Source organism: Eurypyga helias, unplaced genomic scaffold (assembly GCF_000690775.1).
Source record: "Eurypyga helias isolate BGI_N326 unplaced genomic scaffold, ASM69077v1 scaffold5024, whole genome shotgun sequence".
NCBI classification, from domain to species: Eukaryota; Metazoa; Chordata; class Aves; order Eurypygiformes; family Eurypygidae; genus Eurypyga; species Eurypyga helias.
In genome coordinates, this window is record NW_010246682.1 from 22305 (window position 1) to 38826 (window position 16522).

A 16522-nucleotide genomic window follows, 5' to 3' on the forward strand; every position below is an offset into this window, starting at 1 on the left:
ACCTTTCATTCCGTTATACTTAAATCTTTTGAGATAATTTTCTGATTGTGCCATCTTGGAAGGATATGAACAGCCAAGCATCCGTACACTGCGACCGTTTTCCTTTCAGTAGGCTGCGCAAATACGCGGATGATGAAAACCTTGGTTTCTTCTGCGGTTTGGGTCTCTGTTATCAGTCATGATCCTGTCTCCTATTTTCTGCATGAATCAGGACAAATTATTGCATCTTGCTTGTGCTTTAGTTTTCTTGGAATAATAGTTATCTCAAGAAGTGTTGTCACGATGTGTTGATATTCCTTGAGATCTTTGAAGGTGGATAGTATGGTGTATGTTTAGAAAACAAAAATGAAACTCCTCAGAACCCTCTGGATGTTTAGTTCTTGATGCTTTTTGGGTTTTTAAACCTTTGTTTCTTTTAAAGCTTTCCCAAGCTGTCAATTAGGTGACTTTAAGTACCTATGTATTTCGTTGTTTCTTTGTGGGGTTGGTATATGCTGAGTTATCAAACTGAGTTTTGATTTTAAGGAACAGAATTAGAAGTTGCACAAAAATTGTTTCCACTGTTTGTTCTTCTTTTAGTTGTACGTTTTGTATGGCTGGTAAAAGTTCACCGTTTCCTGAAAAATGGAGGTACTAAAGAGCTGAAAGTGTTGGATATGTGAATGCAAACTAATTACTTGGTATTTGTGGAAAACCAGACTCTATTACCTGGTGAATGCTGGAATTAGAGTGCCCTTTTTTTGGCTGAAGTGATACTCCTCCATTTTGATACTCTTGGTGTTTTGCGTACAAGGGAAGAGGGCCTTGCAGGAGAATTATATCCCATCCCATTAACTTATGCATTCATATTTAGGGATAAGCTTATTAATGTTATTAATTTTGATCATTGTGTTTAGTGCTTAACTTCATAGGCCCCTATTAGCATAATTCTGTTCAGACATCCATTGTTAGAGTTACTGCCCCACCAAAGTAAAGGTGCTATGTGATAGCCCCCCAAAAGCAAGGGATGGGACTTGGAGGCCATGCGAGGCCACTTCTAGTTCTGTGTCAGACTGGGAGGGAAGGGCTAGAAGAAAGTTAAATGCAGCAGAGAATAGGAAAAAGTGTTTTCCATTTTTGCTTAGTGTTGTCCTTTCCTGGAAGAAAGGCAGGTGGCAGACAGTTAAGAATAAGTCATCTTACTCTCCGGGAAAGGCATCGAGGGCAGCCCTAGGCTTTTCTGTCTTCCTCATTTTTCAGCTTTTATAATTTGATGGTAATCTGCTTGTTGGCCATTGGACTCGTTCATTTTGGAAGGCAAGCCGTCTTGTATTGCTGCTGTTGCCCTTTGAGGTGAAAATGAAGCATTTCATTTTACAAAAAGGGTGTTGAACAGACAGCCCTTTACCAACTGAGTCAGCCTGTTGTCACTAGTTCTTGTGGGTGTTATTTTTGTCCTCCTCCTCCTTCCTGTTTCCCTGGTGCACTTGGTCTTAACTGTAGCGTAGGATCTCCTGTGCCCGACGCTTGGTGGAAGGTCCCTCAGGATGGCTGTCAGGTGCGGCAGTGGTCACTTTGGTGGCGGCTCTGGAGGGGTATCAGGACTGCCAGCCCCCCCGGCTTCTCAACGTGCTGTTTTCCTGGGTCGGCTAGTCTGCACTTAGAAACCTGCCCACCAAATGCTGAATTTTCCGGAATGTCTAGCTGATACACAAGTTTCATTGCATGGTGGGACTAGAGCAAGCAACAGCTTCAGCCTCCCTTTCTGTTGGAGTAGCGTCTGTTTCACCCAAGAATGCTTTGAGAGCTTTGTTTTGTAATCAGGAACTGAGCTTCAGTTTCATATCGCTTGCCCTTAGCATAACATTCACTAGCTAAATCAGTACTCTAAACCTTGATTTTAATGAACTGAAAGTTTTTAATTTTTTTTTTTTTACTTAAATTACTCAGTAAGATTTGTTTCTGTAGGACTCCTCAGCAACACACGTGACAACTCCTTACAAGACACTGCTGAGACCCTCCCTGTTGTAGGTGGCAGCCTGACAGACAAGGACGTAGCCTGCTGCACAGTGGTGTAAGGTGTGTGCACTCATTCTGTTGACAGAAGGTGCAGATATCAACTCTTACTCAGGAAGTGCCAAGGCAAAGTCATGTTTAAAGACCGTGCAGGCTCAGAGGTGATTTCTGGCTTTAACAACATGTCTAATTATCCAGCAAGGGGGAATGGTATGATACTCCAGTGATTTATCTTGAAGAGGAGTGTAAGGATATCTGGCCAGGAACTGGAGGTTCAAATCCAGGAAGTTTTAAGTGTTTTGGAACAGAATATGCTGATCGTCACCATCATGTCAGTAATTTTGATTGTTGGGGACTGAGAATTGAAACTAAAACTTGAAATGGCTCCTCGCCTTGTTTGAAGAAGTAAAGAATTGACTGTGACTTGTAATATGACTTGAGAACAACCAATGTTGTGGAACCCTTGAGAGGAGAAGGGAGTCTGCTTTTGTACGTTAATATGTGCTCGTGTGTGTGTTTTTCCCCCAGCATCATGTTAATAGACCTTGTCCCTTTTACTTGGCAGTTCCAGGGCTTGTGAGTTCAGGGTAAGCTCTGTTCCTCTGGGTCTGAAAAGGATCCTGCTCTTACTGCTCAAGCACTGTGACCAGCATGAAGGGGAAGATGGGGGCAGAGGAAAATGCGTTCAGCTGCTGCCTGTCTCGTTTCTGTCGATGTAAAGAGCTTTACAGAGAGGAGTAATATTTTGCAATTGAGTTTCTCATTTGAAGACACTCTGATGCTAATGTTGATTTAATAAGGTTCTCTCTCCTTGCTTAATTTGAAACGTCTAATTTTGTGCTTCACAGTTCTGAACACACAATTAGTGAGGGAAGAGGAGCCAGAGGCAGGAAAAGAGGAGTGCCACACCAGAAGTTGCCAGGGGGGATTGGTTCAATAGAGTGAAAAGGTGCGGAAGGTTACATGACCACAGTTCAGGACAGTCTGATGGAGGTCCTAATAAGAAAGAAAGCTTGAGCCTTTAAAATGTGTCGAGGTCTCTGTGGGTGTGTAACCCACACTAGGTGGAAAATGGAGCACTGGAGTGTTGGTTTCTTTGAGTGGATTTTTCTTATGATTTTATGTGTATGTAATGTGTATATATATTACATGGCAGGCAGGAGAATGTTATCAGATAAATAAGCTTTTAAAGGTTTTTATTTTAAAGGTTGTTTTGATAAGTGTGGCATTTGTTTTCAACTGCTGAGAGGTTATGAGAGATTGTGAATTTGATCTTGCTAATTTATTTTGTCTGCACCTGAATATGGGAGGGTATTTTACTGCTTTAATTTTATGCTTGTGGAAAGCGCAGTTGACGTCCCTGGACATGTAATTCCTGTATTGTGTTGGGGATAAATGTAAACTCCCCAAAACCACAATGCCAAAAGATTATCTAAAATACTGTACAAGTAATAGTCGTAATGCAAGCTTTTTCCTCTGCTTTGTTGGTGTACCTGTGCTCTGCCTCTTAGGAAACCCATGTATACTCCTATGTAACAGAGTTGAATCCTAATTTGCCTCTTGCTTGGGTTGGATGACAGTTCTTCACCCAACCAAGCGGACAGTGTAAAGGAGTACAAGTTATGTTCAGCTTAGTTTTATGATTAGCTGCCAACACATTTCATTGAAAACCTCATTAAATCACAATTAAATCTACAAGGGAGAAAAAAAAAAAGGCCATCTCAGTGAATACTTGATAGATGAGGTTTATGGTTTTCAGTGCTGGCCAGGGACATAACCTGCTCCTTTGCTGTTGGAGCTTGGTGAAAGTCTCACCACAGAATCACCAGAAAACTGTCCCAAGCTGCCTGTGGACGATGATCTCCGCCTGTGTTTCTTACGGCCTTGATCAGATGGAAGTACCCTTTTCCTGCCTCAAACTCTTGTGTAACACACACGCACCCCTCTCCACCCTCCCTTCTCTCTTCTCACATTGTTTCTGGTAATAGGAGCTGAATTTCTGCCAGTTGCTTCTGCTGGATTTGATAGCTAAAACTGGACTGTACGGAGTTCTCTCAGACATTTGGTTGGGAAGTGCACTTGACCAAGCAGGCCTGCATAAGGAATGAAGTTTTGGGGCCAACTGTTTATCTAGTCTCTTAAAAAAAAAAAAAAAAGAAGAGAGAAAAGAAGAGCCTGAACCAGCCTTTGAGGGTTTATTTTTCCCTGACTTTCAGTGCCTATATTGACTAGTCTCCAGGAATATTTATCAAATCACTTGCCTGTCTGGTTATTTCTAGTCTACTGCACTGGTCAACTTACCTGATCAATAAATCAATCAACAGGTTCTTAAAATTACTTTCATTGACTTTGGAGGTGTAGTGTACAAAAGGAGCTCACAGAAAGTAAATGATTGTATGTGCCCCAGCTATAATTAGAGAGCAAACAGTGTGGAGATATGTTTGTAAATAGTATCTACTACAATAAATACAGCAATCTGTCTTCAGGGTTCTGTGATACCCTGAGCTGGATTGACTCTTTCAATTTGCAAACTCATGAAGCATGAATCTTAGCTCTGTCAGGTCATCTGACTGCTATATTTAGAGCATACACTATTTTAAAGCTAAATTTCAAGCTTCTTGCTTTTGATCAAAAGGTCCAGGACTGAATAATTCTCTGGTTCCTTAGCATGCAACATCATTTTTGAGCTTCAGGAGCTCCACTTAAAGTGAAATGTTTTCTTTTTCTTAAGGAAAAATTCCTCAAACAGCTTAACTCTTCCAGCTGCACCCGGTCTATACCCTCCGTGACAGCAGAGACACCTGGTTTGTGATCCTTCCTGGGAGACTTCCAGGTACTGCTCCTTCATCGCAAGAGAACGGTCTCCCTCCGCCCCTGATTTTTCCAAGCCATCTGTCTTGAGCAAGTGTGTGTTGCACTGCCCAGGAAATGGCCATTGAATCAGCACTGAATTCTTGTAGTTCTTACGAACGTCAAGCACTTGCAGAGTGTGGAAACCTGCTGTTTGCAAATTGTCCTATCAAATGGAAATCAGAATTTTGCTGGCAGTGACATAGATTTCCAATCTGCTTTTGATACATTCATGCCCTGGAGATTGCAGTGTAAAAATAAAGAATACAGTGTTACAATAGCCCGAAATCCTCACTGTTGCTGAATCTACGCTCTTTTTGATTTCATTATGATACACTCGGACTTCATTAAAAGGTGCAACCTTGCAGCATTTTCTCTGATCGCGGCCTTGTGAGGAGCTGAGAGTGCATGTATTTGAGAACCAGTATATTCTCCTCCTAAAGCACACAGTGGGTTGCAAGTGCTTTGGAAGCAGGAATCGGAGTCTCTAGTGGACATTTTGTCTATAGCTCAAAACCGCAGCTTAATTGGCAGCCTTTTCATCACGCTGGCTGCGGCCTAGGCTGTCGGGAGTGCTGCAGGCGCAGGCCGAGGTATGTTTTCAGAACTGGTCATAGGGAAATTTAGTGCTGACTGCCTGTCTCTCTACAGTGATCATAGAAATGGGTGAGATTGCAGTGAAGTTCCTCACTTCTATGTTTTTTTATTTTCTGGGCAATCTGATTAATCTTTCTACATACATTAACTCTGTTTTACTCCTTAGGTAACACCTTACTACAAGCATGATTGTGTATGTGTACTAGCCCAGACCATTTATTTTCAACTTGAGTCCCTTGGTTTTTTTTGCAGTCCTTTCTGTAAGGCTTTGGAATCCACTTGCTTTATCCTAAATGTTGATTACTGTGTGTCTTTCCCACATACATCTTGGCAAACTGGTAGGTTGGATTCTGCCCCCAGAAAGACACCCACCCTGTGATGCTGTGTAAAGCGTGCTTGGCGTGTGTCTGGGATGAAAGAGCAGGGAGAACAGGAACATTTACAAGGCTGTCAAAGAGGGTAAAAACGTAAACTGTGATGTTTGAAAGCGCGCCTGACTCCTCACCTGCAGAAGGATTCGGAGGGGCAGGCAGGGGATGCGTGACCATGACTGAAGGCTTTCAAGAATCGTTTTTACTCAGGCATGTAATGAAGACAGCCTTTGCCTGTATTAAAAAGCAGCCCCAAAATCAACTGTATTTCTCTTAAATTGTATAGTATTTGAGATATTATTTTTGTAAGTAAAAAGAAATTAGGTTTCTAATCTTGTGGCAGGAACTCTGTATTCACTGCTGTACAAAACCCGTATCCGTTGGCTGGTGCCTGTAAATACCTGTTTTGTTCGGAGGCAGGTAAAAATTGCATATAGTGTCTGGGAGTAAGTGTGGGAAGGGAATTCCTTCTGAACTCACATGGTTCATAATTTTTACTGCTTGGAGGCACATGGGTTGATTATGCATGTCATCTTGATTTTTTTGCAAAACAGTGGTGGTGTTTGAAGTACTATGTTTGACTCGGAAGCTAATATATTTGGTATTTAAGAATCTGGCAAGAGAAAGCCATGTCCCCATATGCATGCACAGAAATGAGATTGGGATGTAGGCATGCGTAACTGTTATTTTTGCCCGTCTGTCCTATCCCTAGAAAGCCATATGCCACCCTTGGGCTAGCATAATGGGAGTCTGTATTAATGATTATGAGCTAGAAATAATCCAAGAGGAGTTGAGTGGCCTTTGATTCTAGCTTCATGAGAAAATACCTCATTGACTCAGTAGGGTCTGAAATATGTTCTGGGAAGGAAAGTCGTAATTAATACAGAATTTCATGATGTCCTCTCTTGAGATTTTTTTTTTTTTTTCTAAATTGGTCAGGGACTTGGAGATTCTTATGTCTAACAGGCAGAGTAGGAATTTAAGCAAGGAGGTAAAAATTTAGAGGGTGTTGTTGACTCACCTGTTAGAAATAAACATCTTGAGCATACAGCTCTAGAAAACCTACACTCTGCAAGATTTCTGTAGATGTTGAATGCCTTGTCTGTTGGCAGTCTACAAAACGAAATATCTCTATGTATGTATGCATGTATAGCAGTGGTGATGGGAAAAGGAGAATGTGGGAATGGGCTGAAGTATTAAAGCAGGCAATGCAAGCAGATGGTTTCCTTTGGATTTTTTAAAATAGGTTTCTCTTTATTTTGTTTTAAATGAAAACCATCAACTGTCAGCATTGCAAACCTATTTGCAGCAGTGTCATAAGTATTAGAAGTGCTGTTGTCCCTGAATCATAAAGGGCAGAGGGTTTTTCTGCTGCTTCCCGTCTTCATGTTTACAGAATTGTGTATGCTCTGTATACATTAGAGTTGAGCAATTTCATCACAGCCTTTCCTCAAAATTGATTGCTGTTCAGTGTCTCTTCCTGCTTCCTCTCCCTTGTCAGTTGGTTACATCTCTGACTCTCATTACATTTAATATTGATGCTGCTTCAATTTTCCACTAAACTGGAAGCGTTTAAGCGTCTGGAGTGGATACTGAATGTCTAGATATACTCTTTAAATGCTTTAATTCTTATCATCGTGGAAAAGTTTAGAGCTGGATTATTGCCGTAAGAAGAAATGACTCTTTGCTCATTCAGTGATGAAGTCTGGTCATCAAGATGTTGGAATATGTGCTGCAGAGCTCTTCAGATACTGACATGAGTGCAAAAGTTGTTGCCAGCAGCTGTCTTGGGTTTTGGGCACCTGCTGCCTCTCATTTCTCGCATTTCCCACTCTTATCTTCCACTCCCAAAGTTGGCAGTGCCCCTAAAAATACTCTGTGTTGAGTTCTTTAGTAGGAGATCTCTACCGAGCTGGTAGTCTGGATTCCTGAGCCATTGGTCACACTGTAGTGAGACCGGTTTTGTGACAGTTACTGACTATGGCCAGGTAACGGGCATCTAGGGCTGGTTCCAGCCAGGTTACAAAGGCATTGCCCCTCCTAAGGCTGCTGCTTCGTCAGGCTGATTGCTCCCCCCCAGCCCCCTGCAGAACTGTTTCCACTGCTTACTGCCATTTTTGCATTTGCCCAGACCATGACAGACGTTGAGTTATGTGCCCATTATGGCAGTCGTGTATGGGTGTATGGCCTTGGGAAAAGAGGCTGGCAACTGTCTGTATGTGTGAGGTACTAATGTGGTGCCGTTTGTGATTTCACTGGATGTTGGACTGTTGATACATATGTTGGAAAGCGTCCCCTGCCTGAATAATCCGTGCTCAAATGTGAAATTTTCAGAAGCACAGATGCATTACTTGTGTAGTTTCCATATGTAGCCAGAGGCTTTTCCAAGTGGACCGTGTCTTTCTTTCATCCCGTGTAATACCTAGGGCAGGGGTTGCCTGTTTGGCCCGAGATCCTGTTTCAATAACCTTTTGCCTCTGATAGAGTCAAGAGGAATATCTGTGTTTGGTTTTGACCCCAAACGATTAAGGCCAGTATTTATTCAGCTTCCTGTGATTCCTAGCCAGTGGGTTGCCTGGAATTGAAATGAACCCTTGTGTTAACAGAAGAGTGCGCAGTATGGATGAAGAGTGCTGAAAGATGGTGTGTCCCAGGACGGGATTCTAAGGCTCGCAAGCTGCCAGCTGGGAGCTGGAAGTTAAACTCACTTGGTTAGGAAGCAGGGAACCCAGACGTTGCTAATTTCTTGAACAGTTTACTTCAACTCTGAAAGTATTAGTGAACACGCTGTGTCTTTTATTATCAGTGTTGGTAAATACAGGTCTACCAAGAGATCTTGACACAGTAGCCCTCTTGAGTTTTTGTTTTTGTATTATTTTATTATTAAGTTTTGTTTAGTCTGTGCTTCAGTCCAAATACAGTTATTTTTTTCCCAGCATAGCAATATGTCCTACTGTATCTACACCTGTTCTAATTTTCCTGTTTCCATTCACTGGAGTGTATCTGCACTTGGAATAATAATTCCCCCCCTCATGAAAGGTGACAAAATTAAGGCCTTTGACAGTACCTGCAGAAGAGATGCCCTCTGGTTAGCAACAGTGTTATCCATGTTAAAACTGTAATTCTGGTATTGTGCACCGTATCCTCCGGGGGTGCAAGAAGGATCACATGCTGGTGGTAGGGCTGGTTCCTATTCCTTGCTCTTTTCTCAGCAGCTGTCCAGTACCACTGAGTTAGTACCTCATGTTCATTTTGTCATGCAAACATTTGTCCACCAAGAATGTGGCAGTGAATGGCTGAGGCACCCCAGGGATGACAGATGTACGTCCAGTAAAAGAGCTGCCGGTGTGCACGACCTACCTGCTGAAATAATAACGCGCACCATAAAGAGCCCAGTGTTCCTCCTGTCCATCTGCTGAGGACACACAGCCTCGCAATTGCTAAAATGTGAAAACAAAACTAAGCACATCTGTCCTGACTGTAAAAATGAGTAGGAAGAAAAATGTTACTGAAACCAGGTTTTTGTCAAGATCGGTCAGTGGTTACCAGCGAGCACCACCTGTGTATTGGTTTGTTCAGCCAAGGACTTGATGCTGCTGTGTCAAACCTGTCTCCAGAAAGGGGGAACTGGCTTCCCCAGTCGAACCGTAGACGTTCGGTTCCAGCCCTCTCAGCTGTTGCAAAGGACGAGGATGCTGATGGCACACATAGCTGATGACGCATCATCCCTCAGTTACCTGAAGTCGACGCTCTGTGCCATTAAAATGATGGCAGATCCCATAAACATACTGCGGTCCACAGTCTGCTCCCTCTGGCACTGAACTATGACTGAGAGGAAGGTTCCTCCTGCCCTGTCGATTCCCCTCAAATAAATAATCATAGTAAAAAAGGCCAGCTTCTGAAGTTCCTGCTTAGCAAGTGCGCTGCTGATTGAATGTAGCCCTGAGAGGCAGGGAAGGCTTGCAGCCCTTGACAACAAATGAGGGCTGTGGCTGCCTCATAAATGCCTTGGCTTCAGAAGGAGGTGGTTGTGGGCATGAAATGTTTATCATCTTGTACTTGCTTTGCCGCTGCTGGGTCACTATCTAAGTAAAAAGCAGTAATAAGTAAATGAGAGGGGATACTGCAGTCTGCTTGTCTTCATGCTGGAGTAGGCTTGTCGACAAAAGAAGGAGCAGGTGAAGGCAGCTCGGATTTGGTAGAGGTTTGGACTGAGCCCTAAGGATGTGTTCAGTTGCCTATGAAGGGGAATCTGGTTGGAAATCTGATCAGTCAACTGGCTTCCTGTTAGAAAGCACTCTTAGATTGTAAAGAAGATGACTTGCTGTGTAGGTCAACTTGTGCATTCAAAAATGCCCTTGCAAAAGGATACTTGTTCTTTGCAGGTAACTTGGAAACAGCGCGGTTGTTGGCCACCTCCTTTGGAGTATGCCCGGCGTTGGTGCATGCCGTGGATATGAGCAGTTCTAACCTTGTCCGGCGCCTTGCACGGCTCCCTGAACCTGGCTGCCCCACCGCTGTCTTTGCTGAGCGTCCACCCTACAGGGGGATCCTGCTGCAGCCTCTGGGGGCTTGGCTTTGTTTTTATTTTTGGGGTGCATGCGCTTTTGTTTTGCTTTAAGAGCACAGTTCCCAACAGGGGACAGCACTGCGCTGCTTAAGATGCTTGTCATTTTTAAGGAACTTTTCTAAACTTGTCATCCTAAAAGCTATATTGTGCAGCAGCAGGCGGCCTCCATAAATCACTGATTTCTCTTTTTTCTTCTCTTTACCTTCCTTTCTCTCTTGCACTCTCTTTATTCCAAGCCTGCGGATTTGGATGCCTGGGTAAGCTCTCTTTTTTGTCTGGATCTTGCTTATTCCAAGTGTCATGTTGTTACTGCGCGCGTACAGATTGTTATTGCTGAGCACAGATGCAGGATTTTATTTTCTGTCATTACATTTTAAAAGGTGTTCAGCTAGAAAATTGCATATTATTTCCTCCATAAAGATTTTCACTGGTTCCTTTTGTGTAGCTTACAGCTGCTGAAACCAAACTTGGTCTGGTGATGTGTGTTGCTGGCTGAGAGAGTAGCAGAAACAGGAGGAAATGAAGGTTATACCAGTACTTCTTTTTAAGGCCGTGAGTCTGCATCTGGGTTCTAAAACAAAACCCAGTCACCTGCCTTTATGACAGAAAGGACAAAACGCTACTGACTTTGTAGGCGTTGTGTGTTTTGGAGTAGTGGCTGGAGGCAGCTCCACAGGAGCGGCAGTATGTCTGTGGAGGCAAGTGGATGTTGAGGTGAGGCTGCTTGCCTGGTATAAGCCTCCCTGTAAAGTTCTGGTCGGTCTCGGGCACGATGGGCACAAGCTCTCTCTTGCTGTTTGGGTGTTGCCTTTTCAGCTTGGCCATTCCTTTTGGGCTGGGCCAGGAACGTGCCAGCTAGCTCATCTTAGAGCTGGTTCTGCTCTTCAGTGTGTTGCTGTCAATTCCTTCCTCTAGTCCCAGAGCCTTTAATGGCATTTGTTTTTCTCCCCTGCCACCTGGACTGCTACCAGGGATGGAAGAGACATGAGAAAGCATGAGGTGTAAGAATTTGTGAAGGGTGGCAAGCTCAGGTACCCAGCCAAAACATCTCTGCTGTGCTGCTGCAGAGGTGTTACTGGATACCTTTGGGGGGAGCTGGTAACTCCTTCAGCAAAGACAGGATGCTGTAGAAACGAGGCACTTGGTAGAGGCTTCAGGACCTTTCCTTTATCCTTGTGGCTTCTTTCCCCGGATTGCCTCTGACTGGTTCTCTAGGCATCATCTCACTAGTTTGTGACTGGGGAATGTGTCTTGCCAAGAAGATAAATATTTTTGCAGTAATCTTGCCAAGTGCTGTGACTTGCCTTTGAGGAAGTTCTTTATAGACTGAAGTATGGACCTTTCCTTCTAGCCTGACTTGACCTTTTCAGAGCGCGGTGGGTTTTTTTTTTCCCCTCCAGTAGACTCTTTTCCATGCCCTCTCCCAAAATCCCAGAATCCCAACAGTATTGTAGAGAGAGACAGCCTGATGGTAACCGTCAGCTGTGAGCTGTGCTATTGCTGCACTTTATTCCTGGGTGCCACGTTCCCTACTGTAATATAACCCTGCCAAGAAGCCCTTCTTTCCAAGCAGATTTCCTTCCTAGTTTTCATGTTTAACAAGGTGATGAGAAGGGACTGTGATTAAAAATAATAAAAATCTGGTGATATTTTATGGTGGGCAAAGCCAAAGCTAATCTGTGGATGGATGTAGCTAGAGCGAAGCCCAGCTCTAGGAGACCAGTTGCATAGGCATGTTGGTGTCAGTTCAGGACGGGGCTGAGAGCGTCTGGCATTTTTCATAGATAATGAACCAATAATATTTCATTACCTCAATTAAGAGACTTGTAAAATATTTCTTTTGGCCTGCCTGTCAGCTAGCAGGCCAGTGCTTGAATTCTTTAGTTGAACCAGTACGTAATGCATAGTTTTAGAAATGTGCTTTCATAGTTTGTTCCTAAATGGGTTACTTGATAAGGGAGAGGAGGAGGCAGGGAATCACACCTGACTGCCCCAGCTCTCTGTCGCCATTCAATGCAGCACTGAGATAACCTGAAAAACTCTGGGCTGTGGAAAAAGTGTAAAGATAAAACGTAGGAAGAATTTGAAAGAGCCCCCAAAGAGCCCATGGATCTGTACCCATGGAAGCTGAAGTAGCACGGTAGCAGTATAGCTTCACTGTCCTTTTGTAAGGATGCAATCCTTGTAACTTCTGACACCATCACAGGGAATTCTTGAACATTTCCTGAATATACCTCATACCTAGTTTTTGTACAGAGGATAATTGCCTATTGCATATTTCTTTTTTGCAAATAGGTGCTGTGCCATACTACTTTTCTAAGTTTTGGGTGCATTCACGTGTGCTACAACTAACTACGCTCCTCCTCCCTTCCCGCTGTTTTGTTTCTGTCTTCATAGTCCCTGGACATCACACTCTGCTGTGTTCTACACTACAGTTTCTTAGATGTCGTCTCTGGGCTTTGGTCATCTCTTGCATGACATGTTCCAGCTCAGATATAGCTTCTGCAGTGTGGATGTGAAATGCAGCTCTCTGATACATGATTTTCAAACCAGTGTGTTACCACGCGTGTTGTCCCTTCTCCTTCTGCCTTTAGTTCTAAAGGCGTTTGTGCAAAGTATATCTGATGCTTTGTTTGGCACCTGCAGTCTCTCCCCTGTGAGATTGTAATCATCTCCATAGCAGCCAGTTCTGTCTGGGACATCACAGGCTTCTGGCTTCAGGTAGGGAATAAGCAGCAGGACTAGAGGAGCTCTTAATAAATATCCTGCATTCATACAAAATGTCCCTTGTTGCCTAACCCAGTTTGGAACAGTGAATATTTCAAATGACACATGCTCTGACTGTACCATTCCATACTTCAAACATCGTCATAAAATGTACTAAAGTTTCTAGTAATAACAGCTGGGGATAGAGGGAAACAGAAAGTAACTTTCAAGCAGATCTGTCACAAATAGAACGGTTCTCAGTGTACCTCAGTGCACTGAAACATCAGCAGCTCTTTAAAACAAGCAAGGCATTGAAAACATGTTTGAGTTGCAAGTAACAGTCTTCTCTGCAACCTCTGGTTCATCATACAACTTAGGGGCGGTAAGTGGGACGAAATGGGCGTTAGTATGGGAGAGGTTACTTAGGGGGAAGAATAGTGAGTATATTGAGGTCGTAGTCTGCAGTTGGGAGATCCGGTTTTGATCCTTTGATACCAGTTTTGAAGGACCCTAGGGAAGTCTCTAAGAGAAAGTCTGTCTGCTGCAGGGCACACTGGTGCGGAGGCATTATTCACTGTGGGCATCCCAGGTCCCATGCATGACCTGGTCCTCATGCAGATCACACCTCTGATGTGTCTGCAGCCCAGCACCCTACTAGTGAGATTAGATATTTGGTTTGTGTTCCCTTCCAGAGGTGTCATATGGATAAATGTGCTGAGTTTCTTGGTGCATTGAGGTCAGGCAAGCTTGTAAGTTGAAAAGATGAGTGGGTGTGTGGGTACATGGATCCATGTCTTGCCAAAAACAGAATAAAGCCTCTTGCCCACCAGTATCGTTACACATACTGGTTTTCTGCTCCCAGAATAGTCTGCTACCCCAGGAGAATAGCACTGCCACATAATTAATTAATTTAGCTTAAGCAGAAACTTTCTTGCATTAAGAATTCACCTTTTGACTCGTCTTTGTTTTTTCCTTGTACTACGCTTCACACAGAAGCACCTTCCATCTGAACTGTGCAGAGGGGTCACTACTATGGTATTCTCCTTTCTTTTTCTTATTTATTTTCTCCTTAAGGAAATAAAAGTAATTTGTTTAGTAATCTGATTTTATGGGTGTTATGCACAAAATCAGCAAGAGAATCAGGGTCCTTTGGTCATCTACCAGACCACCCTCCCTTCTTACATCTGTTTTGTTTCAGTTGAAATTGCTTAGTCCTTTTCTGTAGAGAAGATGGATAATGGTACAGAAGGATAGCGGTGGCTCTCTTACCAGAAAAGGGTAATAATTCTGGCATTTACAAAATACCCATCAGTGCACCTATTGTTGCTGTGGTATCTCCTTGGTCAGGCTACATGTATTGGGGCAGCTCATTCTTATCCCTCTCCCTGTCCTATTTCAGCTGGTTTGCAGGCTGGGAGATGTACAGCAGCTCTGCTTAAACCAAAGCCAGAGATTTTGCCTTTAATCAAGTGTTTTTGAGAGCAGGAGGGTTTAAACATGAGTCTACAGTGCTTGTGCCTTACTGTGGCCCCATTGGCTGGGATGACAAACATGCAAACCAAAGTATTTATCCTTTAAGTCAGAGACCTCCACCGCACCCCTGCAACTCCCCTTTTTGTGTCCATCTACCATCCCTCACTGCCTAGCTTAACATCTCTCCTAAGCCCTCTTATACCACTGTGTTTCCATCAGCAGGGGAGCAGAAAGAAGGGAATGCACAGCAACTTGCATTCAGATGTAATTTTTCTCATTAACAATGGCTGTTGGCCGTAAAGTGACAGGTCTGAGCCCATGGGGATGTTTCTGTCCCAGCTGCTTAATCATGTTGGACCAGCATTTTCTGTGATTGTACCATCATCATTGAAAGTTAAGAGCGATGCTGCTGGGATGCTATAGATTAGCAGGGTTTGTGTCCATGCTAAACGGACTAATAATTCTGGTTTTGAAAGGTCTTCTGCCTAGTGATAACTTATGTGACCCCAGAGATTTTTGGGGTGGGATGGGGGAATTAAAACAAGTGCCATTCTTCTCGCTATTGTTGCATGTTATTTTTAAAGTTACAAAGTTTGGTTCAGTTCCATCAATGCCATGTTTTCTCAATGCTAGTTCAGTTTAGGGGTGAGAAAGCTGTGAAGTGCTGCTGGTTGTAAAGAGCTGAAAGGCAAAAGCCGTTGCTGTAACCAGCCAGGCTTTTTTGGTGACCGGGTTATGCTTAAACATGTGCTTGTACACAGAGTTTGCTGTTTTGGAAGCATCGTGTGTTTCGTTTGGATGATGGAAGAGGAGTTTTCTGACACCCATCTGCTCTCCAAACCTGCAGCACCCAGCCAGAGGAGCTCCGGGGGTGCTGGTGGTGTGTGCATCGCGAGTGTGTGGAGGGAGCGCTTCATTACCAGGGTGGTCCTGTGTGCGTCTGCGAAAGCAAATGCACCGTCAGCGAGAGTGTGTGCGCTGTAAAAATGTTACAGTATAGTTTGCTATTTCAGACTTTCCTCGTGGTTGTAGGGATCTGTTAGATCTATAGAAGTTTTCTGACACTACAAGGGGCAAGTGTTTATAAAGCGGAGGGTTTGAGGTTTATTTTTAAGGTAAGGTGGAGAACATTGATGTTGAGTACTGAAGATCATGATTCATGAGAAAGACTTGTGTAAGGTGGAGTTCTGAAAAGGCAATAGGAAGATGTCACCTTTCTATGATTATATGTTTTCATTTCATAAGGAAAAATAAAACCGGGGTTATGAGTTTGAGTACGACACTAAGAGCATTTCAAACTTGTGGGGATAGTCCAGAATGAACTGCAGTACTGAAAGTTTGTAGTCCCACCAAGGAGGACGCCTTACACCAGTGCTGAGCAATGATTGTTTGGAGTTTTTTTAGTTCCTTCCAGTCTGCATCGCATGTATTTTCCTTGCACTCACACTTTTTAGTTTTAATTTCTTGTTCTGCTAATGCTCTTTTGTTCTTCTCCCCAGGCCGTGGAACTGCAGGGCAGGGAGGCAGAGTTGAAGCGGCAAGAGGCCTTCTATAAAGAGCAGTTGGCCCGCATTGAGAAGAAGGTAAGGTGAAGTTGGGTTTTATTTGTGGCCTCTGCATACTGATGGGATCGGATGCAGATCCGTGCGGATCCAAAGAGCAGAGAAACAAGCGTTGTGCTGAAAGCTGGAACTGTCAGCTCCTAGTATCTGTCTGCCCCCCACCCCTTACATAGTTAAGTGATGAAAAAGCTGTGCAAACCAAATCTTTTGAGTGACTTGTATTTGAAAGATAAGGGGGGTTTAACGGGATGATTTTAAAAAAGATTTCTAGTAGTTCAAACTTTATCTTCTTTTTCACCATGGGCTTTAGGTGAAAGCTACATTGCAAAAAAGAGTGCCCTGTTTTTTTATTCCTTTTGTTAAAAATCCTTTCCTAAATTAAAAACAAAAACCACACC

At 43.4% G+C, this 16522-nt stretch overlaps 1 protein-coding gene across 1 annotated transcript in view; it reads left to right on the forward strand.

Annotated features, from left to right (window-relative positions):
- The window catches only part of LOC104508749 (MICOS complex subunit mic25-a-like), a gene marked incomplete at its 5' end in the record, with an annotated part of 109066 nt that overhangs the window by 19702 nt on the left and 72842 nt on the right, over positions 1-16522 (forward strand). Inside the window, 2 exons of the mRNA XM_010150473.1 lie at positions 10620-10640; positions 16062-16145. Of these exons, the coding sequence (XP_010148775.1) occupies positions 10620-10640; positions 16062-16145 (105 nt within the window). The remainder of the gene's footprint in view (positions 1-10619; positions 10641-16061; positions 16146-16522) is intronic.